General features: G+C 36.6%; 1 protein-coding gene across 6 annotated transcripts in view; it reads right to left on the bottom strand.

The window, feature by feature from the left end:
• TACC2 (transforming acidic coiled-coil containing protein 2) overlaps nucleotides 1-27,305 on the bottom strand; it is a 306,311-nt gene that overhangs the window by 117,139 nt on the left and 161,867 nt on the right. For all 6 annotated transcript variants that reach the window (XM_074295773.1, XM_074295778.1, XM_074295774.1 and 3 more), the window contains one exon: nucleotides 17,036-17,170. In XM_074295773.1, the coding sequence (XP_074151874.1) occupies nucleotides 17,036-17,170 (135 nt within the window). The remainder of the gene's footprint in view (nucleotides 1-17,035; nucleotides 17,171-27,305) is intronic.

The following is a 27,305-nucleotide window of genomic DNA, read 5'->3' as shown; positions in this document are numbered from 1 at the left end:
AATGTATAAATCTTACTATCATTTAGGTATCTTCTGTTTTTGAATTGGGACAGCTATCATCACTTTTCTGGATACTTTCCACCTGGTTTCAGTGAGGTCGACCATCTAGGTCATAGAAGCCTTCAGTTGTTCAGATTGCAAATGACTTTCCATATGCTTGTGGGTGAACTCTTCAAAATCCAAAATTGTGCTGTCCTATTTTTGTATCATGGAATGAATTGCAAACATCTTGGACTTCTAAAACATCCTAAATCCCAGGTTCCAAATCAGACTGGCCCAGAATGGAGTTGGAAATAGCATCAATGCCCCTATTTTTATCTTAATCTAAGAGCAGACTGGATGCTACCAGTAAAATATCTCCATATTTCATAACAAATGTAGAAGGGCAACTGTGTCTCTTTGTAGTCACTAATACAGTATTAAATGAAGTATGAAATTTTAAAAACACGTTTAGGCTCAAATGAGATAACATCCATAAGATACTTTGCTAACCTTAAAAAAACTATATTAAAAGTTATCTGTTATTGTTGTTGTTTTTCCTTAAAAACCAAGTTTCAGTGGAACTGATTTGTGTGTGGAAATGATCCATCTATGTCAAAAGGTTTTCCCCTATTGCTAAATGATGGAATTATATTATCCAACTGATACAAAAATAATGTTATGATATTCTCATTGTAAAAGTGAACAATTGTTTATATTCATTATTTTTTCCTGTCTATTATAGAACATTAGGTATTAAGCAAATACAATTGTATATTTATATGGTTCCCTCCTTTCTGTCTAACCTATTAATCTAGAAAGAGTTGAAGAGACTTAACAAGTTACACAAACATCTGAACAGCACACCATGGAAATGGTTCTAATCCTTGTTATTAAAGCAACAGAAAACAGAATGATTGATAATAATGACCTTACTCATCATTCTTATGCATGTTAGCATAGTCTGTGTACCAGGAATGGAGTCAGGGGTGATATAGTGGGAAAAGAAACATCTAGATTTGAATTCCAGCTCTTCTGTTTATGACCTGCATAACTTTGGACACATATTTTGACCTTTCAGGAGTTCATTGTTCTCATCTATACAAGGAAGGGGTTAAACCAGGTGAACTCAAATGCAAATGGACAAAAAAATAAATAAATTCAAAGAAAAGGTCCAGATAAGGACAGGCTGGTCAATTTTATATGGGTATAGGAGAAAGGGGGTAAATGGGAAAGATTCATGGAAGAGATAGAATCTAAGGTGGGTCTTTAAGAAAAAAGGATTTTTAACTGTCAATCATGGAATATTGAAAAAGGGAATCCCTAAATAGATTTGTGGAATTTGAGAGTAGCAAGGAACCTTAGCAGACATTTAATTCAACACACACACACACACACACACACATTCTCTCTCTCTCTCTCTCTCTCTCTCTCTCTCTCTCTCAAAATCCTATGATTCTATACATTACTTTTTAGCTAAAATGGCTTAAAAAATCAAAAGCCCAAGAGTAAAAAAGTATAGACAGCACTGAAATTTAGGATTTTCTGTATGCCCCTTGTAGATAAAGGATATTATCTCACCTGGTCAAAGTGACCTAAAAGTACTATCAGAACCCTAATATTTTTAAGCTTGGGAGGGACCTCATCACTTTAAAGAAATGGGAACTGAGTCCCAAAAAAACTAAGTGACTTTAATCAATCAACAGGCACTTATTAAGCAGCTATTTGTGCCAGCCATTAAGAATACAAATACAAAGAATGGAAAAAAAAAAAAAAAGCCAATCTCTCACTCTCTAAGGATTTACAGTCACTCAGCAGAGAAGGGATTAGAATTCAGTTTTCTCCACTTTGTTTACTCAATTATCTCTCTAGTAAAAATCACAGAGATAAAAAGGATCTTTAGCCTCTATCTGGTTTGTCTCACTATCTGCTGATTCATGAATCACTTGAATGTTGTTTCCAGCAAGCTCGGTAACATGAGAACTTTGGTTGAAACTAGACTCTAACCTAAGGAGAGTGGAGAAATTGGACCTCAAGTCATTCTGCTCTCAACTTCATCTCTCATAATAGTTATTCCTTCCTTCATTCTCCCCCTCCTTTCCTCTCTCTCTCTCCCTTCCTTTTTCCTTTTCCTTCCTTCCTTCCATCCTTCCTCTTTTTTTTCTGCATTTCTTTCTTGCTTGCTGCTTTCTAAGAGATCTGAGAGAGTCTTACATAAAGTACAGATCAAATTTATGCCTCATTAAAATAGTTTTATTTCTAAGGGGGGAGAGGGCAGATAATTTTCTATAACAAATTTCCTTTGTCTTCTTTGAAAATTCATGAGGCAGTTGAAAGTTGAAGGATGAACATCTGGATGAGTCTCCCTTCCCCTCAAGCACCTTCTTGGAAGAATATTTTACTCCAATTCCTCATTGTATCTAGGCATTTCTGGGCTCTCCAATTCAAGGTGTCTTCACTCATACAGAGGATACATAGTTAAAAGTCACACTTTAAGATCCTTTCAGGTGGTTTGAATGAAAATGTCAGTTGAATATTTTTTAAATGAAATAATTCATTTTTCTCTCTTTACATGAGTATGGGGAATGTTTATATATTTTTTCTTGTTAATAACTTTTAAGTAAATAATCCTTTGTAAAACTAATATTCAGTGGTATAGTGGTTAAAATGAAACCGGGGATTCCTAATATTGAGGGAACCAAATCAGTAAAGACTTGAATCAGTGACAGAGATTTAACACTTACAACCCTGGTAAAGATATCAGGAACCCTTAAGAAAAGGATAAAATTAACATATCTCAACTTTAGGCTGTTAGGGCTAAAGTACTATTTATTATTACATGTGGAAGCCTGCAGGTAACATTAATAATTTCAGCAAAATATGTAGCTTAGTTTAAGAAATGCAGGACTCTATCTTCATAATTCTGTACATATCTATAGAATATAAACATATTAAGTGTTATCTCCATGTCCAATTTCTATCATATATGCATTTATCAAATCAAAGTATCCACTACCAACTTCCAAAAACAAATTTTCCTAAAATAATTAATAAGATCAAAAATCTCCATAGTTTTAAGTTGAAAATAATGGCAACAGAAGCTACCATATATTATACTTAAGATAAAAGTGAATTCTGAAAATAATTTTTCCAATGTTCCTGTAGTGGAGAGCTTTGAATTTTAGTGAAGTAAATTCTTTTAATAACAAACCCACATTAATTTTTTTTCTAGAAAACAAGCTAAAATCAGCCTATTGTATTTTTATGATTCTGTCTCAATTCTCATTAGTTTTGGCCCACTCATCCCCACTTTATGAGCTAATCTGTACAAATATTATATAAAATCTGACCTGATGGTCAATAGTCCTTTCACTGATTGTTAAAAGAAAGAAAAGACCAATTATTACTTTGTTGACAATGAACTCCAGCAAGATATTAATAGACTATTACTTCCCTCTGGACTAAGAGTCTCCACCCTAAGAATGCTAGCCCTGAATCATTTCAAAAGAAAGCAACTTTACAAATTTGAGGTCATATTGAGAATATATGTATTATATTCATGGCCATGAGCTAGAGTGAGGTAAGGGGAAGTGGGATGGAAGGAGTATAAAAAAGAGTTTTTCTGTTTTCAAATGCTCAGCTAAAAACAATTTTAAAATAATCCTAGGAGAGCTAAATAAAAATCATGGAGTGGAGTGACTGTAGAAAGATCAAGAACTCAGGAATGGGGAGAAATAGTAACAATATGGAGGACTTTCGGATTTACAAAGTGTTTTCTGTCCCAACAGCTCAACTTTTCTTGGGGTTCTGAATTCATTCAATTCCACAAATATTTATGGACTTCCTACAGTTGCCAAGCATTGTGCTGGGTGTTGGGAAAATAGGTGTAGAACTGGTCTTGCTCTCAATTCTGACATGAAGAACAAATAACAGATTGAAGGTCGACTGCCATAAATACCGAGGAGAAATCCAGGCAAAGTGATCTGAGAGATGAGAGACTCTTTCCTCTGGAGAGAAGGAGTAGCCAAGGAAAGGTCTAATGAGAAAGATGAAAGGAAGCTGTGCCTTGAAAGAAGAAAGGGACTTGAACAATCAGAGATGGAAGCAGTTAAAAGGAATCCTTTCTAGGGAGGGAGGATGATCTGAGCAAAGGTATGGGTAAATGAGATGAGAGAACAAGAAGAGAGGACGGTTTGAAAGAAACATAGAGAAACTTTTAGTATGGCTGAATAGGCAAATTGGAGACAGACAACAAAGAGCCTTGAATGTGAAAGGAGCTCATATTTTATTTAGCAATGGGGAGCTAGTGAAAGTTCTTGAGAATAAGAGTGCCATGATTGTAGCAATAGGAAGATTATTTGGATCTAACTAAAGCAGTTGTCCCCATTTTCTTCATCTTCTGGTTGGTTCTTCTCAAAAGAAAAAGGGGGAATAGTAAGGTCTGCAATAATCAAAAAGAACATGGAGATTTGAGGCCATCACAAGCTGAAAATATAATAAAAATGAGGCTGACCTAGAACTTGAGAGAGTTGGGTTCCAAGCTTTGCTCACTGCAGATGTGTGACCTCAGATACATTCCTTCACTTCATTTTGCCTCAGTTTCCTCATCTATAAAGTTAGATTACATTATCCCTAAAATGGCAGAATGATGCTATGGTTCTAGCTATAATGTCCTAAGCAGAGTTAGAGTAGAAAAGAACCTCTAATCATCAAATCATGATATCATAGCTATAGAGCTGAAAAGGCCTTTATAGGCCGTCTAATCCAATCTCTTCCTTTTACAGAAGAGGAGAGGCCGAGTCCAAGGTCATATGGGTAGTAAAGGAGCAGACATGGGACTTTAACACAAATCCTTGTTCTAACCACTGCCCCATACTGCCTTCCCACTACTGCCTTGACATTTTGAAGAGGAGGAAGCTAAAATCCCCCCCAAAAAAGCTAAAGAAAGTTGCCCAAGATCACCCAGGCAATTAATAGCAGAGAGATTCACAAGGACTCTCCATTTAGTGTCCTTTCTACTATACCTCTCATCTTCAATGTTCTTGTCGATAACAAAGGGAAGATTGTTAAAATCCTCCTGCTAGCCCCAACATTCAATGCAAGATTCCCTACCAAACTTTCTAGCAGTTTCTAGGACACCCTAGTTAACTCTGGACCCAGATTTCCCCCAATCAGAACCAGCTCAAGCACTTTACACCCAAATCATCTCCAAATCCAGAAAACATCCTGTAGGACCCCTAGGATGGAAGTTTCCACCAGCCCTTGAGCAGCTGCCCAAAGGAAAGAGTGACCTCAGCTAAGCCTGCCTCCAGCTGTTGCGAAGATGGTGCTTCTTAGACCGGAGTCTGTTGTTGCCCCTGTTTCAGTAGTGGGGTGCACGACTTAGTTGCCTGATGCCTATAATCCCACTCCCAGCGGCTGAAGATCCAAGAGGTTTGTGAAGTATTCCCAAGAGAAATCAGAATTCATTCAAGGAGGGAGAAAGATGCCTGTAAGATAGTTCGGGGCTCTTTTACATGACTTTAGAGAGAATTTTAACCCTATCCTAGCCAGGAGCCCTTTCTTTCATGCTTCCTTCTGACTTTTCTAGTTAAAATCCCACTCCCCTCCTCCCCTTTCTCACTTGTATTAGATCCTCAGTTTTGGCTTGCCTCCAAACACTGATTCAAGAATGTCTGCCCTGACTACAAAGAATAGTGGCTTGGTCCCAAGCTTCTGTCTTGCAAAGATTTTTTTTTTCTTTTTCTCAGAACATTGTTATCTCAGATAGATCCCTTAGCTTCTGAGAGTGTTAAGTTCATGATGGGTCCTTGCACTAATAATAGCTTATGTCTGAAGGGCAGCTTTAGATTTACAAAGTACTTTCCTTACAACAACCCTGGGAGTGTAACAATGGAAATATCCTCCCCATCCCCCCCCCCACACTGATTTCCAGATGGAGTATTACTATTAGAGATCTAAATGAAGAAGGAATCTCAGAGGCTATCTCAACCCACCTCCTTATTTTAGAGATGAGGAATCTGAATTAAGTCCAGGAAAGTTAAGTTTCTGAAGTGTTTTGCCCAGAGTTACACAGCAGATAAATGCTAAAGCTAGAATTTGGACTCAGAATTTCTGCCTCTAAGAATGTGGTGCGGTAGATGGAGCACAGATCCTGGAGTTCCAAGTGATCTTCAAACACTTGCTAGCTATATGACTCCGGGAAAGTTACCTCCGTCTCTCTCAGTTCCCTTCAACTGCAAAATGGTTATGATTTTAGTATCCACCTCCCAGTAGGCAAATTACTTAACTTCTGCCTTCATCCGTTTCCTTAACTGTAAAATGGGCATGGTAATAACACTTTAACCTCCGTGAGTGGCTGTGAGGATTCAGAGATAGTATTTGTAAAACACTTAACCACATTGCCGGGCACATAATAGGTGCTTGATAAGTGCCTGTTCTCCTTTCCCCTTCAGATTACTGTTCTTTCCCACTGCTCTATATTGTTAGCACTACATAAATTATTTTTAAATAGTATTTTATTTTTGCAAATACATGCAAAGATAGTTTTCATTGTTCACCTTTGCAAAACCTTATGTTCCAAATTTTCCTCCCTCTCTCTCCTCAAGACAGCAAGCAATCCAATATAGGTTGAACATACGACATAAATTCTAAATTGTAAACCAAAAACATTTCCCATACTAGGAAGAAACCAGGGCTCTGGGCTATAGAAATATTAACTCTTGTTGATTTTCAAATTGCTGTTTTAAATATATATATATATATATATATATATATATATATATATATATATATATATATATATATATATATATATATATATATATTGTCAAAATAAATGCAGTGACCATGCCCCGTTTTGAATGTTAAATCTTTCCAACTAAGGGCCCTGAATGTGGTATGTGCTCAAAAATATTGTGGAATGAGTGGATACTAATCAAGATAACAAAGTTTTTCCTGGGGATTTGTTGCGATAATGGTGAATCACAAAGTCCGGGTAAAAGGTACACAGCTTGATGCTGGGAAAGCTATCTTCAGGGAGTCAGAAGCAAAAATTTACTTTTCTGTAATATATGCTAATCAATTACTTAATAACTTAGCAGAGAATATAGGCACAAAAGATAGAGAAGTCCCAAAGAGAGAACATTAGCCCTGGAATCCAAGGTCCTAGGTTCAAACCTTACTTCTCACAGTACTTAAGACCTCAGTTCTCTGGGACTCAGTTTCCTCATATGTAAAATGAAAGAATTGGATAAGATTACCTCTGAGACCTTTTCCCTATGGTTAATCTATGATCCAATATCCCCAGCCACTCAGAAAAAAAAGATAAATCACAAACAGAGTAAACTACACCACCAAAAAATAAAAATATTCCCAAAGAGGAGGATCCTAATTGTTCCACTTATATTCACATTACTCATAACTTCATACTACTGAGAACACAAGTCACTAGCTCATGTCTTGGTTTAATGATAGCAATTGCACCCATTTGGAAATTGATGTGATTGCTAAAGATATCTCTGACCAGCTACTGAGGGTGAATAACCCCATAAGGGAAATATTATAGTGACAGATTCTTTCCTTTGATACCTCTGCAAAGTCAAGTACAAGAAGATGCATCATCCAAAATTAACTTTGTATTGCTTCCTCCTTTACTTTAAGGATTCATTTTTCTTATCACTTTTAGATCTGACTCATTTTATAAGTGATTTGCTCTAAAGTCATCCTTCCTTTTCAATATTTGCAGTTGAACTTATGAATTCAAACGAATACATCTGTCTCAGAAGAAAAGCAGAAGTTATCCAGGATAAGCATCCTCTATTCTCTGAAAATGGAAAAACTGAGAATAATAGCTACTTCCCATCCTCAGTACTATTACCCACTATATTTGTACTGACACTGTATTTGACCCTAAGATATATGCTGTCCTTTCATAACTTTATTCATGTAGTTAAAATGGATGTTTTCACATTAGATACTCATCCTTTAATTAGAATATACCACAACTCTGTAGTGGAAGGCATCTTGTTTCAAAAGGCCTATTGGTCTAAATTGTCGGTCTTAACCTTAACAGTACATAATCAATTAAAAAGAGGAATTATACAGCGAGATGACTCAGGCCAGTATCAATGGACTTGTTTTGGAGAGAGCTAACTGCATCAGAGAAAGGACTGTGGGGACTGAGTGTGGATCACAAGTGTGTATTTTCATTTTTTTGTTGTTTGTTTGCATTTTGTTTTCTTTCTCCTTTTTGATCTCATTTTTCTTGTGCAGCATGATAATTGTGCAAATGTGCATAGAAGAATTGCACATGTTTAACATATATTGGACTATTTGCTTCTAGGGGAGGGGCTGGAAGGGAGGGAGAAAAAAAATTGGAACACAAGATTTTGCAAGGGTGAATGTTAAAAACTAAACAAGTGTTTTGAAAATAAAAAGTTTTTTAAAAAAAGAAAATAAAGAAGATTGCTTATACCAAAAACACAATACAAGGCTTGTTTCCAAAACAACTACCCCTAGTTACCTTTGAACATTCCCCTCACTTGAACCTTCCTTCTGCTATGCAAACTTCTCAACTCTTCCTTCTGAGCTTGGTTTCAGCCCCTATTCCAGGACAGCTATAACCTCATCATTATCCAGTAGCCACAGCTGTGGCTAAACAAGTATCATTGGGAAAATCTAGATACCTTCCAATCCATATGCCATTCACTGTCCCCCCTCCCAGTGACTTGCTGGCCCTTCAGAGGGTGGAGCCTACAAGTTCTATACTCCTAGAAAGTGACCAGCAAGAAGAGTTCCTTCCATTTCTTCTCATTACAGGTAGAACAGAATGAGTTTGAAAGGTATAAGTTAGAAACAATGGGTTGTGATCTATACCCCTAATTTCATTATATTCTCCTTGCCACAAATAATTTTAAACATAAGTTAAATAAGATTTGAACCACAGATTTACAGTGATTTCCTAATGTGACATTTACTCAACAAGATAATTGTGAGGACCTATATTTTTTCCTGAGGCAATTGGGGGTTAGTGACTTGCCCAGGGTCAAACAACTAGGAAAGAAAAGAAAGAAGAGAGAAGAAAGAAAGAAAGAAAGAAAGAAAGAAAGAAAGAAAGAAGAAAGAAAGAAAGAAAGAAAGAAGAAAGAAAGAAAGAAAGAAAGAAAGAAAGAAAGAAAGAAAGAAAGAGAAAGAGAAAGAAAGAAAGAAAGAAAGAAAGAAAGAAAGAAAGAAGAAAGAAGAAGAAGAAGGAAGGAAGGAGGAAGGAAGGAAGGAAGAAAGGAAGGAAAGAAAGAAAGAAAGAAAGAAAGAAAGGACGAAAGAAAGAAAGGAAGAAAGAAAGAAAGGAAGAAAGAAAGAAAGGAAGAAAGAAAGAAAGAAAGAAAGGAAGAAAGGAAGGAAGGAAGGAAGGAAGGAAGGAAGGAAGGGAAGGAAGGAAGGAAGGAAGGAAGGAAGGAAGGAAGGAAGGAAGGAAGGAAGGAAGGAAGGAAGATAGGAAGGAAGGAAGATAGGAAGGAAGGAAGGAAGGAAGGAAGGAAGGAAGGAAGGAAGGAAGGAAGGAAGGAAGGAAGGAAGGAAGGAAGGAAGGAAGGAAGGAAGGAAGGAAGGAAGGAAGGAAGGAAAAAGAAAGGAAGATAAGAAGGAAGGAAGAAGAAGGAAGGAAGGAAGGAAGGAAGATAGGAAGGAGATAGGAACGGAAGATAGGAAGGAAGGAGAAGGAAGGAAAGGAAGGAGAAGGAAGGATAGGAAGGAAGGAAGGAAGGAAGGAAGGAAGGAAGGAAGTAGAAGGAAGGAAGGAAGGAAGGAAGAAGGAAAGGAAGGAAGGAAGGAAGGAAGGAAGGAAGGAAGGAAGGAAGGAAGGAAGGAAGAAGGAAGGAAGGAAGGATAGGAAGGAAGGAAGGAAGAAGGAAGGAAGGAAGGAAGGAAGGAGAAGGAAGGAAGGAGGGAGGGAAAAAACCCATGGGGGAAAAATCCATAATTAAGTGTAACACCCTCAAGAAAGATAGATGTGTTAATTGACAATTAGAGCCCTGCTACAGACACACAAAAAAAAAATTAAAAAAAAAATCATAGAATCTCAGAATTGGAAGGACTTCAGAAACCACCCAAGAACACTCTCTGTAACATTTCTGACAAGTGAGCAACCTCTGATTAAAGACACTACCCCTTACTTGATGAGGCAGAAGCTTTCCCCTGAGCCTGCCTCTTAACATTTCTGGATAGTTCTGTATAAGAAGTTTTCTTTTGTGCCAAAATTTCTCTCTTCGCCCTCCTTCCAAGGCTCCTAGTTCTGACTTGTCATGGGACATGTGAGCCCATCAAATGAAGCCCTCTTCTGCATGACTGCCCTTCAAATACTTGAGTATGACTCTGCTACCTCCAAGCTTTCTTTTCTCCATGCTTCAGCTCAAGATCTTCAACCATTCTTTATATGGCATGTTTTCTCACAATCATAATGCCTTCCTCTGGATGTGCTCTTGCTTTGTCAAATGGTGAATACACCATGAAATAGGATGTCCAGAAGCGGACAACAGTACCCCAGACATCCAGCCAGAGTAGAGTTCAGTGTGCGATTGTACATTTTTTTTTTATTCTGGATGAACAATTTGCCAAAATTATTGCAATCTACAACCATCTTAGCTTTTTAGATTACCATGTTAAACTACTGGCTCATAGTAGACTCCATTCTATTAACTTTGAGATCTTTTTCATACAAATTATTTCAACAAAAAAATGTTGAAATATTTCAGTTTTACCATGGTCATTTTTTACATTGATTTTTAAAATTCAAATGCATTTATCCCTATTAGATTTCAGTTTTTTTTTTTAATTTGGCCCATTATACCAGGGATTCCAGCTCCTTAGCTATCTCTCCCAGATTTGTTTTGTTTGTAGATTTTATAACCATGCCATCTTGCTACTACTATATCTGTGGCATCCTTATGATGTACCAGTCTCATCACCTTATCAGAAAGGGAAATGAGGTTAGTCTGGTCTCATGTGGCCCGTGGCTCTTAGGGATCAGCATTTCCCTTTCTAAATGTGCACAAAGCACTTTTTAAATAACAAGTGCTAGCATTCTGCTAGGAATAGAAGTCAAGGTCAACAGCCTATGGGGCTGGAAAATCTCCACCTCTTTCTTCACTCTTCCAGAAAATGAGAACATTATTTTTGTTTGTCTCCATTCCTCCTTCAGCACCTCTCCTATTCCTCATGAGTTTCTTTGTTTCATTGGATTTTGTATTTTTGGTTTGATGGTTTTTGCTAAGTGTGGAGCTTAGTAATCACATCCTCTTGTCCTTTCAGTTCCCAGAGCTATATAGCCTCTAAGGCAGATGATGTTGAGGGTAACTAGATGCTTTCTCACTAGCTTCTCATTTATTTGGAGGTTTTAACTCCCCCTTAGTTATTTAGATCTTTTCTTTCCAATATGATAAATGCCCTGGACAAATGGTCCACACAGGAAGACTATCTAACACCTGGTTTATTAATATTTGCACAGTCAGAAGAATTGTAGAACATGGGATCTGGAAGAAACCTCAAAGATCATAATTGGAATGACTCTATCTTTTTGGTTTTTTGCCTTTGCAAAAGTGGACTCCTCCTTTGCCTGCAATCCTGATAAATCTCTAGCTTTCTCCTAATCATCACTCAAAGACTTCTTGATAAATATTTCCTATGCTCTCTCCTCTTCAAGTAATTTTTATAATGCTTTGTATTACTCATCTATGCATATTTTATTCCCCTCCTTGAGGAGAATATAAGTTTCTAGAGAGCACATAATCTTCATTTAAGTATCCACAGTGCCTTGAATATTGTGTGCATTTAATACTTTCTTTTTGAATTTGAAGTGAATCCAGTCCAGCCCTTTCCTTTTACTGAAGGGGAAAAAATTTCTCTGAAATGTGAACTTTCTAAGTCATTTAGAAATAAAAGGCAGCATAGGCTTATTATGAGTAAGGAGAGTGTTTTCTCCTTCCGTTTCACCATCAAGACTTATCACAGTGCCTAGCACATAATTAAACTCTTTGTTGTTCAGTCCCATCTAAAAATCCATGAACCCCATTTGGAGTTTTCTCAACAAAGAAATAGTTTGCCATTCTCTTCACCAGCTTATTTTGTAAATAGGGAAACTGGAATAAGTAGGGTTAATTGACTTTTCCAGGATCCTACAGCTCTTAATAAAGGCTTATTGGCCAAATGACCAGCATTGGATGCTTTGATTTTAAATCTCAAATTAATTGCCCTTGTAAATCTTTCCATCTCTGGGCCTCAGTTTCCACATCTAATACAAAAAAGGGGTTAGACCAAATTATCTGGAAGGTCCTTCCTAACTCTAAATCCTTTAATCCAATGATACCAACAACTTCTCCAAGTTATTTATTTCCATAAAATAAAGGGCAATTAGTTGGATAACATTGCTTAGGAAAACATTAGGAAAATCAGTGTATTCTAAATCAACAATATACTCCAAAATCTAGACTAGAAAGCATTTTCTCTGCTCATTAAAATGGTAATATTGTGCAATGTGTTAATTAGTTATCTGCTATACAACAGCTGGAATGAGACTAAGATAATGATTAAAAAACATTATTTATGTAAATACATTCTGACACGTCTTAAGACCCTTTAGTTCCCCATTCCATGATCTGTGAATAAAAATTTCAAAGCTTCCTAATACATACATTTTATATAGTCATTAAAAGTGGGGTCATAAGAAGCTACTCATATACAGAAGGCATAATCTAGAATTCCAGTATCAGTATCTTAATAGCATTTTCACCAGGGTCAAATCACTAAAGTTTCCTGAAACTGTTTCTTTATCAGCAAAATGAGTAATATTTGTCCTGCCTATCTCACAAGACTGTTGAGAGGAAAATATTTTGTAAAGATATAAAGTGGTATAGAAACATGAATATCATGTTATTATCTCGTTTGTCTTTATCTTTCTCAACAGGGCTCAGACAGAAATGGTCCATAGACAAGATGTTGTTCTATTACCTTTAAATATTCAATCTGTGAATTATTATGTAAAAGAACTTTTTCTGTAATTGAGTTAAAGTATTGAGATCTAACTTCATCTGAAAGCATTTTTAGGATGAGTTTTACAATGGGAAAAATGGGTTGAAATGTACCTCATCCCTGATCCCACGTGGCTTTGATATTTTCTACTCTATCTTTCTATTTTGAACACTTTTAATTCTGTATCATTTAGAGCTTATAGATATTTGGCATAGTGATATCTGTGAAAAATATTGTTCTCAATTTTTAGTGATGTACATTGTGTCTGAGTGATTGTAGACAATGATCTCTTCTGTGAAGATGTTCTAGTTCCAGCACAGTTTATTTGAATTCTCAAGTATATTTTGAGGACTGAATTATAAGATGGAGATGTGTTTGTGAGTTTATTAAGAACAGCGTGCTTCTGAAACATAATTTTGGCTACTAGGTTGTGTCTTGCTAAATATTTTGCAGCTGTGAAATGTTTGCCATCAGTGGCAATAAAGTTTCTACCATTTCCTCATATAATCCACATTATTTAATGTCTAAACTACTTTGGAATAATTTTTCTGTAATTTCTTACAGAAATGATCTGTTCTTGAATTGTTTAATATAAATCCATTGGTTTCCATAAATGCATTTGCAAAATTAACTTGTTTATCAACAGTTCTAATTATTGTTGACATTAATATTTCTTTCAGGACTATTTTTATCCCAGCCAATTCCTTTCTACTTTTGCTCTGTCAATAATAATATTTATTAATTCTTACGGGACTTTGCATTTACAATGAACTTTACATAGATTCCCTTATTTAAGGGATGTCTGAGTTCTCAAGCTGCAATGCTGAGCTTTGCATAAGGAAATATATTTTGGATCCAATTCACCTGCAAAAAAGAAAGGGATCCCAGCCCAGGAGCCTCCAGAATGATATTTGTTAATTTGTCTCAAGGATCATTGGTTCCTTTCCCCCTACCATTTATGTGAGAATACCCTAGTCATTTTGTCAGAAGGACAAAGCATACCAGAAAAAGAATTTTCTACTTAATAAAGAGCTTTGGATCTCCTTTTCCTTTAATTCTTTCCACCAGATGTTCTTGTCTGATTTCATTCTGTTATAAGAGGTTAAACCAATCTCTCAGGTCTAGCCATAATTAATTTACTTTCTTTCCTCCTGAACAGAAATGATAGAATAATGGCATCAAGCCACATAGTGGCCATCTTCCATTTCTCAATATGTCTTGGTCCCTTGAATAACTCAATTATTAATCATTCCCAGAGGTGAGTTATCTTTCTCTTGGGACATGATTTGGCTTGAGTCACATATAATATTGAAGAGTTAGGAGGCATAGTGACTTGAACTCTTTATCCTTACTATATCTAACTCTCCCATCTCCCTCAGTGCCACATCTGTTTTCTGTGAAACGTATAAGTCTTGTATACTAATGAATATCAATAATCATAAAGTGGGAGTATAAAAAATCCTGGAGAAAAGCCTACATTTCAGCTCAAAATGTGGGATGATGTCATGATTTCTGTAGCAGATATTGGATCAACTAGAGAATGTATGGGCTCATTGGTGGCAGGAAGTCACCCTGCATAGCTGTGGGACCACAACATCTGTTGATTCTGTATAGAAATTCATCCTGAACTTAGGAAAGCAAAATATGTGTCTTTACCCTCCCAAAGGAAAGAAATAGACGTTAGCAGTCCTTATACAGATGAGTCAAAAGAAAACTTCTATATTCCAAAGGGGCAAACACTGGCTTGAAACTTGAACTGACCAAGAATGAATCATCAAGATATTAAATGACCAAACAGTTTTCCTTCCAGCCCTGGTGAATAATGCATGTTTCAATGAAATGAAGTCACTTCTTCACGTTAAAAAAAAGAGCCTACTTCCAAAACTTCATGAGCAACAAAAGGTAAAAATAAAACATCCATTTTGAAGAAAGATTAAAAGTTGAGGCTTCTAATGGCTCAAAGTTGCCACTAAGATGCTGTAGAGGGCAACAACAAGACAAGATAAAATCTAGATATATTAACACAAGCACAAGTAGACCAGTAGAACTAATTTTAGGAAATGGGAAGCCTTGACTTCTGTCACCATGTAACCTAAATTAGAGGGGAAACTCAGATAACTGTAATATCTTTACAAAGTCTAAATAAATGTAGACTTCAAGTTTCCTGATCTATAAAATGAGGGGGTTATACCAGGTAAGCTCTGAGTTCCAAACCAACTCTGACATTCTACTTTACTGACCTAAGATTTATTAGTTTTGCCACCTATAGTGGGAGCAACTTAATAAAGCATCTGCTAACTTCCCATTCCAATACACACTGGTTTTTCCTTAGAAGATACTGAGACCATCCTTGACCATTAACTTGCTCAATGACTAAAGGCTCAGGCTATTGACATCACTTTCTCACTACTTGAATACAAAGCAACAGGAAGAGCTCGCTGATGTGTGGCTGGTAGACTATGATGGGAAAACAAGGCAAGTAGTTTCATTCAACTGAATCAATTAGAGCATATCTGTTTTGGTTAACCTACTGCTCTGGCTGAGTAGATTTTTTGTTGCCATTTGAGTGATCTATGAGTATCTCCTTATCCAACACTGAATCTAAATTAAGGGTATCACCTTCCTTACACCACTATATAAACTGCCAGTATTTAGGCTCTAGGTAATAAAAGTTAGTACAGAATCTCAGAGTTGGAAGGGCATCTAGTTGTAATCTATATTTGACCAGAAATTCTCTCCATGACATGCCTAATAAGTGATTATCCAGGCTATGCTCAAGGATTTCAAGTGATAGAGAACCCACTGACTTCTAAGAAGTCCCATTCCACTTTTGGGGAACTGTAATTGTTAGGAGTTTTTCCTTATAAAGGCCTAGATCTGCTTCTGTTATTTTAACCCACTGTTTTTCATTATGTCTCTTGAATTAAACAAAACAAATCTTGAACAAAAAGATAAATAGTTCTCTTCTGACGTAGCTCTCTACTCTGAGTTATATAAGCTCATTAAGTCAAGACAACTGAATTGGTGAATAATATGAACTATAGCTTGCAGGTTAGTCAATATCTGTTCAATTAATACATAATCCTGATTAATCATGTGCAAATTAAGTTAGACTATTAATTATTTTCTACAACACCCTGTCCACATTCCTGCCTCAGGCCTTTACTCACATAGTTTTCTCTCATCTGAAACATCCTCCCTTCCTCTCTACCAAGGCAAACTTTCTCCATCCTTCAAGGCCTCACTCAAATCTCATTGCCTCCATAAAGGCCTTCCCAATCTCATTAGTCCACAATGACCTCCTCTGATGATCTATTGCATTCATCTCCATTATTAGTTATGGAGTAACAAATAGTGCCTTGTAACACCTCTAGTATTTTTTTTTTACCTACACAGTAATTTATTCTTTCATGTGTCTATCCCCAAGCAGATTATAATCTTAGGAACAAGGACTGGAAACTGAATCTAATCAGTCACACCTAGCTTGATATTATTCACATAGTGAATATTCAATAAACATTAGTTTAAATTTGAATTTGAAACTAAGCTAATAAAGAGTTCCCCAGAAGAGCTCCTTTTGGGACTCTGCTTTGAAGAATACAGAGGATGAATCATTATTAGCATACTCTATTCATTTCTAGAAATATTTGTTGAGTGTCAATATACAAGGCATCCTGAACAATATAATAGAAAATCTGATTTCAAGATTACAATATAATAAATTGTCAATTATTTGCATGTAAATGGTAAAATTTATACTTCTTTCTACTATTCATTTTTATTCTGTATGAAAAAGAGACTCAGGGAGCAACACCCAATTAACAAATATTCTGGGCCAAAACGAATAAAGTCTGGGACTAGATCTGCCACAATAAGCGTTACATCCAAAGAAACCAGTGTCTGCTGCCCAGTCACAATGATGTGCCTTGATTTAGTAAAAAGGAAAACATAATTTCTGTTTTAGCTTCTCTTCATTCTCAGTTATTTGAAGTTCTTCTGAGAGGCCCATTCCCAGACACACTTGAAAAAATACCTCTTAAAGTCCTTCTTCAGATCTTGGCTTTGAGAAGCTGGTAACTCTGCATCATTGGCTGGGTTGGGAGCCAAATGTAAGTCCTCGGAGGATGTAGGAACAATGTTCTCACAGGTTGCTATTACCCCAGAGGTCCTACAAAAACAATGGAAGAATTATTTTGAATGGAAGTTTTGTTCCTTAGTGGCCATATTCATAAAACTTTACCCAACCATGTTCCTGCCCCTCCCTAAAAAAAAGACTATTTATAGACACAGTGCTGTTATTATATGCCCTAGAAAACTTATTTTTGAGCAGTAGAAAATGCAATTTCAGATACAAACAAATGGTATAGTGGATTATAGGACTTGGGAATCAGCATGTCCTGAGTATAAATCGTGCCTCAATCACTTACTAGCTCAAGTCATTTAACTCTTCTGTGCCTCAGTTTTCTTATTTTTAAAAAGGGGGAGAGGAAACTGATGACCTTCCTTTTAGTCATAAATCTATGATCCTATCAACCACTGTTATGCTGCTACTACATTGAATTGTATCCCTTGTTATGATAAACCAAAACTTGACATTTCTTTCACTTGAGCAGTTCAGGTATACAAGAGACTGTAATTTATTAATATTATTTAAATATAATCCAATAGTCCACACATTGAAATAAGAACTTTAAAACTACAAATTCAATTCAACAAACATTTATGAGGCTACTATTAGAGATGAGGCATTGTGCTTTTTTTTGAGTATAAAATGCAGTTTAATTTTCAAAGATCTTGTGATTTAAAGGCGTGGAAGGAGAAGAAATATAAAGAAACAAACAGGGAAATAAGAGTTTTTCCAAAGTGACAGGGCAGCCTATGGGGAGTCCATGTGTCCCTCTTACTGAAGATTTTCATCCAAAAGCTAGATCTGGGATACTTATAAAGGGGATTTATGTTCTCAATACAGGTAGAGGCCAGACTGGATGGGCTCAGTCAATCCTTGCAGCTCAGATTCTGGGTATCAGCACCATGGAAAGGTCCAGGAAAAGGAGCTGTGAGAAATTTGGAGGAAGATGATACTTCAGGGTGTCTCCTAGTGAAGGCTAAGTCCCGGAGCAATCAATGGAGTACACTGATGCATTCATAGGACAACTGTCCCTTTCTCTGGTGGTATTTCTACAAAGCACAGAGAATGGAAATGATGTCTTTAGGGCTGCTTAGTAGAGATGTTGAGAGAAGGTTTTAATGAAAGAGTGTCCTCTACTGGACAGACATGGTAACTGTTAAGTGCTCAGGTAGCAATCAGAAGGGACATTTAGCCCACATTAAGTTTTCTGGAAAAGATCTGGTTTTGGCCCGGGATCAGGGAGTGGGGGAGGAGTAGGGGGATAGTTCAAGAGAGAGGAATAACATACAATCCAGCAACACGGAACATACCCTCAAAGCTGTTCTGCAACTCAAAATCAGTTTTAATTTCTCCAACTCAGCAAAAAACAAAACTACGATGTCTATACAGAGACAAAACTGTGAAGTGTGTAGCTGAGTAGGCCAGGAAGGAATTTTGTTTCTGAACCTCATTCCAGCTGTCCAAACGAGCTGGGAGAAAGAAAAAGGAGCAGGAGAAGCTGCCGGCTCCACAGCGGGTCCACGGGGCTAAAATGATATGACTCAGCAGTTGAGGTCTCTGAAATCCAGCCACTAGGTCACCACCGGGGAGCCCTAGCGATGGAGATTTCACAGCCTTTATCGCAAGGAATGAATTCCTTTGCCTTCTCCTAGGTTTCTGCACCTGTTGTTCATTTCCAAACATATAGTTAAGGCATCATTTTTATTTAAAGAACATTTTGCTTATTTACATTCTTTCAAAATTCAGCTTGTGTTGGCTTTCTAGGATTTAAAAGATCCTGCTATAAGAAGTCTACAAGAACCAGTGTAAGAGAAGCTTAGATAAAGCTCAATCAAGTATAACCTTGCTATTTCACAAATGAGAAACTTGAGACTCAGAAACTTAGCAGTTTTGTAGTCTTTAGCAATTTCCTCATTAGCAAAATGAGGCTGGACCATATAACCTTCAAGGAACCTTCTAACTGTTCTGAGATGCCATAATTAAATGCCTTTCCTGAAGGCCACAAAGCTAGTTGTGGTGAAAACCTATATCCCAGGTCTCCTCATTCCTGAAATCTCAGATTTTTTCCAATATGCAGGGTCTAGCATATAGGAGGCAATATGTCTGCTGACATGTAGAATATCAGGCGCAAATGTATAAGAGAAGCTGGAGACCATGGTTTACACACTGAAAATATGGGAGGGGGAGAAGAGGGAGCAAGTCTTTTTATATACAAATACTTTTGATTACTCATGAAGACAAAAATGTGAAAACTTTATTTGGAATAAAATAAAACATTAACAAATCAGACTCCAGAGGGAGCATGTTACAATATATAGGGAGACTGCCTCAGAATCTAACACCCTTAGTTCAATTGCTCTCTCCAATCTAAACTGGTTCTGTGACCCTGGCCTAGTCACTTAATTTCTCATCCTCCCCACCCTCACCCCCATTAATCCTGATATGTCTCAAAAACCTTATTTTACTGAGAAGGTGCCACACTCTGTGTTGTTAGAGAAAGCTCACCAAGAGCTCTTCTACAATCACCACAACCACCACCAGTGATAGCACAGGTCTAGTATGTCTCCACACCCACCAAACCTCACAGATCTGGCTTTTGTAAACAACTGGAAACTGGATGGGCTAGAATCTATTTTGGAAGGGAGAAACCCTAGATAAAGACTTGATAAAATAACTAATATGGAAGTGAAAATTTTAAACTAGGAGAACTGCTTTAGAAGTAAAATACAAATAATGGATAAACTGGGAGCAGGAAGGATGAATTAATAAATGGAATGTTGAATTGGAATCAGAAGGGTACTGGTTAAATCCTTCTTTGGACACTTACCACTATTTGACTCTGGACCAGTTATTTAACCCTTGAAGGCCAATCTGTAGGATTTATTTTCTAAGTCAAAGAAAGGTTGTGGTCTGCCTTCTCTATATTAAAGTCCCACGCCTTGGCAATTGATGAATGTACAATCTAACGAATTTACAACTATAAGCTATTTTCACTTATTTATTCAGCAAACATTTATTGTAGACCTCTAGTCTATAGCTAGAACCCTGGTTTTTGCTATTGTACATGCTTAAAAGTAATCAAATGTCATTTTTAAGAGCATTGTATTATTCTGATGCCTCAATGATTTAGACAGTACTTATCTCCCTTACCCCTGCTACCCCAGCTGCCATTCTGAATAAATATGCAGTCTGATTCCACTTGCTAAGGCTCGAAGAATTCCAATTTTGCTGCACTTTCTTTGGTTAAAGGTGCATTCCATCAAAGTAAAAGATCTGATTCCATATGAGAAAGCAGTGATGGGTCAAGAGAGAAAATCCACATTAATATCAAGAAAGAAACACAAGAAACAAGTAATGTGTTCCCTGCAAACTAGGGGAAAATGCATGCGGCAGAGGAAATACCAATCAACCCACAGGCAGCTCCAGTAAAGAAAGTATCTATAAGATCGTAGGGCTCCTAGAGGCTCAGATGTTTAAGGGGGGAAGAAGTCCATACCAGCCAAATGATGGATGTAAATCCATTGGCTCTAGCACACCAAATACCAATTACAAAATCTTGTACCACATGGAGTTGTAACACGTTACTTTGAAGCCTTCACTGTTCTCTTTTCTGCTAGTTTCCTACACTAGAAGATACTGTGAGTCCTGAATGAGTCACTGAAGTCTCCCACAGGGCATCCCGACCTCATAGCTCTCCCTGTATCCTTCCATCTTATTATCCATGGAATTCTTCACCGCCACACCCTTCCTGCTCTGGTCTGCATTGCATTAGCTCAATTGGTCCAAACAAATCACTCGACAATTAAGAACAGTAAATTCTCATCCTTCCCTCCTTCCTACCTCCCACTCATTTGTTTCCTTCTTCCCCCAACACTAACTAATAATTGTCAGGCTCAATAAAGTACAGAAAAACAGAGTGACTCGATACACTGAGGATATAACCAAACCTCAAAAAAGTAAATTAAAATAACATAACACAAATTAAAAAACAGGGAGATATCTGCCAAGAGAAAAATAGCCCAGGCTGATATTGTTCTCTATGTGTTAAATATGTGAAACTCTTCTGCTCTTCATATACTAAATTCCTCCAATATATGGCAAGTGGTCTTCATGGGTTCTTAGCTGGTGTTTGAAACATCTGTAGACTCCACAAATATCCTTGACCAGAGCGGCTTCTAACCAGAGAGGCTTCTAACCAGAGAGAAGATGATGATGATTTAAATGTGGTCTAACTTGTCTTCAGTAACCTGATTATGTCACTCATGTCAACCCTTGGCATTCGGCAGTGAATCGATTAAGCCCAAGGTGATTCTGGGGTGTCCACAGCATTACTTGGCAAGTTCCCTTCCAAAAGCCTGGTGCTCAGACTCCAGGCAAAACACTTAACTCTTGCTTGCCTTGATTTTTTCATCCATAAAATGGGGATAATAATAGCACCTATCTCCCAGAGTTGTTGTGAGAATCAAATGAGACAATCATTATAAAGTGCTTAGCAAAGAGCCTGGCACATACTAAGTGCCCCATCTACTAACAGTGAGTCATCAGCTACTGTTAAGTGCTATATAATAGCTAGCAGCTATTAGCTAAGGGCTTACCTGGATTGATCAGACAGAGGGCCTTTCCCCTGGAGATGCCTAGCCTTTTAAAAGTGAGATTCCAAGGGCCACTGAGGCAATGCTAAAGTTTGCTCTATAGTCTACCCCATCCCACTCTATCTTTAAGGATTAAAGAATATTTAATGGAAAATACTAAGAAGAATCTTAGGGGAAAGTTATAGAACTAAGGATTCATCAACAAAGAATGGGTATGGATATGGAGAACACAGAAATGTAACATTTAAAATGTCTAAATTATGCAAAACTAATGAGGACCCACAAACTAGTGATGCTTATTCCTCTTATTCAGTGCATCCTATTTAAAATGTGCACATTTCAGTAGGACAGGTCCTAGGAAAACACACGTACTTGGATTTGGTTTTAAAGGGTTGGTGAAAAATCCCACATAGCCTGTCCAAAATCTAGCTCCCCAGTTATCTCAATGATTTCTGATATTTCTTCAGCAATGGGAAAAGCTTTCATTCTCTAACGAGAGACCAAATTTAAAATGCCTATACTCTGGGAAGAAATCGACCACAGGTTTAAATTGTCCCTAAGGAACAATTCCTAATGTTGAATTCTTGCTGAAGAATAGGTTTGGATTTTGGGAATACTGGATATGAAGAAATTTTATCTAGCATAAGACAGATAAGGATAATTTATTTCATTTGTAGCAATATCACCCCATTCACCTTTCAAAGATTAAATCAATTTGCTATGTGAATCCTTCCCAGACAGCCTAGCTTGTAGTGAGTTGTCTTGCCTCCTTTGAAATATTCTTATAATAGCAATTTAATATAATATAATAATTTAATATAATAGCATTTATATAGTGCTTTAAGTTTGCAAAGCACTTTATAAATATCACCTCATTTTTCTCTTACAAAAAACCTGAGAGGCAGGCGTTATTATTAGCCCCATTTTATAGACTATTAAGTATTTGAGGCTATATTTGAAAGCAGGTCTTCCTAACTCCAGATCCAATGTTCTAACCACTGTACCACCATATGGATATTTTATATGTATTTCTCAGTTCTTAGATATGTGCTATCTTCCATTGTTAATCACCTTTGTGTAATTTGATACCTCCTAGAAAACAAAGACTATCAATCTAAATGTGTATATATAGATATATAAACACATATGTGTATATATGCACATAAGTCTTCTGTTTCTCTCTTACAGAAGAAAACACAATAATTTTCACATGGGAGGCTTTCAATAAATGTTTAGAGAAGAAGCAGAGAAGAAAGGAAGAGAGAAAGAGAGAGAGAGAGAGGAGACAGAGGGGGGAGGGAGGTAGGGAGAGAGAGAAAAAGAGAAGAAGAAAGAAAGAAAGAAAGAAAGAAAGAAAGAAAGAAAGAAAGAAAGAAAGAAAGAAAGAAAGAAAGAAAGAAAGAAAGAAAGAAAGAAAGAAAGAAAGAAAGAAAGAAAGAAAGAAAGAAAGAAAGAAAGAAAGAAAGAAAGAAAGAAAGAAAGAAAGAAAGAAAGAAAGAAAGAAAGAAAGAAAGAAAGAAAGAAAGAAAGACCAAGTTTGTGCAAAATCAGAGAAATATGTTTACTTCCTAACTCTGCCCTAGCTGGTGGCATTTCACCAGCTGAAAAAGGTAATAGTGCCTTTGTGATCCTATCTTACAAAGGCAAAGTACAGCATCATTTGCCTTCAGGATGATGAGTAAGACTTCCTTTTCCTTTCCTGTCCAGTTAATTCTTCCTTGTATAGCTATCTATAGAAACATTTGTGTGAATGCAGTAATGTGAACATACTATTCAGTGTCTTGAGATTTACTAAAGTATCAGTGATGGGAATACATTTATTTATATATTATATTATATATACATACATATTATACATAGATACATATAGATAGAGATAGCTAGCTATTAATATGTGATAGATATTGATATTCTTATACACATAAAAATTTAAAGCAAAAAAAATGTACAACTCTTTGATTGTTTTAACATTTCCAGGCTAGGTAAGTTTATAATGATCTATTGGTTCTCATGCAAAGCTCAGCTGCGGGAAGAGCTACAGGAATTCTCAGGAGATAGCATCATTTTGTGGGATGACTGACTCATTCACAGGAATGGTTATACTACTTCCTAAAAGATAAAAAAGTGTGGGAGAGAACTGATGTTGAAAAATCCAATATTTTAGTAGAGTTGTGACATTGCTGATAACTAGTTATATAACTTTGGGCAACTCATTTCCTTTCTCAGGGCCCCAGCTTCTGTCTCTATAAAATGAGTGGGTTAGAAAAGCTATCTAAGGTCATTTCTATTTCTGGCATTGTAGGACTCTAAATAATTGACTAAAAAAAGGTTTATCAGTTTTGTTGCTAACATTTCAAATATGGAATGCCAAAGGAAATTGAGTCAGGTGGGTTGTTGTATAGTTAGATTTGAAGTTTTAAAATATCTATTTTGGATCTTATGGAAAGAAATCATAGACAGAAGAAAAGAAAAGGGAAAGATGGGAGAAATAAGAGAAAAAAGAGAGAGGAGAGGAGAGAGACAAAAAAGAAGAGGGGGAAAAGAAAGAGAAGGAAAGGGAGAAAGAAAAATAAAGAGGGTAGAGAGGGAGAGGGAAAGGAAGAAGAGAAAGACAGAGAGAGGGAGAGGAAGGGAGGGAGAGAAAGGGAGAGAGAGAGAGAGAGAGAGAGAGAGAGAGAGAGAGAGAGAGAGAGAGAGAGAGAGAGAGAGACAGAGACAGAGAGAGACAGAGACAGACAGAGAGAGAGAGAGAGAGAGAGAGAGAGAGAGAGAGAGAGAGAGAGAGAGAGAGAGAGATTACTTCTTACAGTGTTGGTAGTCATCAAGCCACAATCCAGTTACACATGTAACCTCTGAAGTAGGTAAGTAAATTTTTAAAAGTTTTCCCAGCAATTATTTGGGTTCTGTTTGAGAACAACACATGTCCAATTGTAGTGATGTACTGTCAACAACTGGTGTTCTTTTGTTCTCTGTACAAAGGCTTTTGAGTATTTCTTGGCAAATCTTACAGTGAACTGATTGCTAATTTCATTTCAGGCACTGGCTAGAGTTGCCAAACCAAACCTCTCTCCAAGGACAAACACTAGACTGACCTAAGGGGTGAGCATTAGGCTATCACCGTAGGGGAAGATAACTGCCCTTGAGGTGGAAACCTAATATATAATTCCTTTATGGGACAGCTGGAGTGACAGTGCCTTATCTCCTATTTCACATCACCATCTGGAAGATATTTAGCATAATGGCCTTTCTTCAGAGACTGCCCTTTTTTTTTTTTTTTTTTTTTTTTTCCTTTCCAAGTGCACCCGAACACAAAATCATTAGAGCCAAAACTAAGCTCAAATTAGTAGTGAAAATGTATGTTGTAAGAAAAGAAATGCTTTGAAACTGAAGATTTGACAAACTTTAGGCCTATCAATGACAGGCTCTGGGCAAGTGGTCCAAAGAGGATTTAGAATTTAATTAAACTCTCTTGGGAGATCTACAATATCAGAGCAGCCCGGACTCAGAAAAGCTTGCCTTTGAAAAGCTCTGAATTGGAAATCAGAACATATGTTGAAATGGTGATAAACTGGATCAAATGCTGTGCAATGAAATTCTTTTTTTTTTCTTTTTCTTTTTCTTTCTTTCTTTTTTTTTTTTTTTTAAAGTAAAACCAGCTAACTCCCATCACTAGCAGGACATGAGCTGTACATACACAAGTGCTTATGTATACATAAGTAAATTACATATGTGGTCAATGCTATCAAATATTTGCTGGAGGGTTATTCTCAAATATTTGCTGGTGGATATATCCAGCAAGTTCTCATTCCAAACTGGCTTCCTAATTCCTTCTCTTTTAGAACCTTCCCCTCCTTCCCCCAATAAGGAATATAATTTTAAAATTTGCTTCTTTCAAACAGTGAGAAAGGAAAACATTACCCCGAAAAAGAATGAAAAGAATGAAAAAAGATTCCAATACCTAAATGACTACTGAATCATCTATTATTTCTGCCCTTTCCTCTTGCTAAACAATTGTTATTACTTATTTGCTATGTGCTTATTGTGTACAAATCCCTATATAAAGGATTATTTGAGGACACAAAACCAAGTATACAGTCCCTGATATCCTGGAATTTCTCACTTATTTGCAGAAGGGAAAATATATACATATAAAGCTTCTAGGGAAAAAAAAAACATTACACATATTAAGCTGCTAAAAAGAAAAAAAGAAACATATGAAGCAGTTAGATGTTCTCTAAAGACTTCTCTCTCTCTAAAAATCTTTGAATCTGAGTATAAATCAATGAAGCATGGACAGGATAATCAAGATTCTAATGTGTTGCATAAATATACAAATGAACCTCAATCTATTCAGGCTAATTTCTGGGAAACAACAAAGAAATTATTTTTGATCAAACAAAATAAATTTTAAAATGCACCATACTGAGTAAATTGGCTAAAGAAAACCTGTGGTGATTTCTTTTGTAAAAATGAATCATCACTTAATTTATCTGTTTTGTAAAGTCTAATTCTGGCATGGCATTCCATTTTCATAAAATTAGCAGGTACTCTGGTGCAGTGGACATACCCCCAGGGTTAACATCAAGAAGATTCAATTTCAAATCTGTTTCTAATTACCCATATGACTACAGTTAAGTCACAACTTCCCTGGGGCTCAGTTTCCTCATCTGTAAAGTGATCACCTTAAGGATCCTAAGGAACTATAAATCTATGCCCCTATAGGTCTCTCTAGGCAACTCTCTAGATCTTATCCTCTGACTCAAAAATTTGGTCTATGTTGGGGAAGAGAGGGAGTTTTCATACAGGGAATTCCCTATACTTCTGAAACAATAGACTCTTAGAGAATTCATAAGGCAAATTAATTTACACTGGGTATGTAATCTCATGTGTGTGACAAATAGAGCACCAAACCACATCAAAATACAGAAAAACAGAGTAATCTAACTGAGGTGGTGACAGGCAAAACAAGAAGGCAGAAACCAGGCCCACTTCTCAGAGGAATGACTTCTGAAAGCTTTGATCTCTTTCCCAGAGTTTAAATACTGATTTAAATCCTACAACCTGTTCAATGTATATGTGATTTTTTTGGCAAAGCTTTGACAGTATAACAGCTGGCCCCAGCTACTTTGTTGTAAGCCAGAGATCCTACCTTCAGACCAAAAAATCAATCAACAGACATTCATATGTGTCTATATACATGCATATATATAATATATACACAGGAATTTGCATATCCATGTATATATGTGTATATATATATGTCAATAAATATTAAGTGCCTATTCTGTGTCAGGCACTGTACTAAGCAATGGGGATATAAAAAGAAGCAAAAGACATCTCCAGCCCTCAAGGAGCTTACAATCTTGTACATATCTATAACATTTATTTTAATACACATATATGTGTGCAATATACATATAGATAATATATTGTGCATATATGTATGTACAAGTATACCTGCCAGAATTTATTAGCTTTTGAGGGAGCTGAGAGAGCTGAGGGAGTGTGTGGGGTAACAACCAAGGAATTATAATTTAATTTCATGAAAATGAATGAGATAACAATAAATCTGGGTTCCAAGG

Source organism: Sminthopsis crassicaudata, chromosome 2, assembly GCF_048593235.1.
Source record: "Sminthopsis crassicaudata isolate SCR6 chromosome 2, ASM4859323v1, whole genome shotgun sequence".
In the NCBI taxonomy this organism is placed as follows: domain Eukaryota; kingdom Metazoa; phylum Chordata; class Mammalia; order Dasyuromorphia; family Dasyuridae; genus Sminthopsis; species Sminthopsis crassicaudata.
The sequence above is the reverse complement of the archived record's forward strand: the minus strand, read 5'-3'. Positions and strand labels throughout refer to the sequence as shown.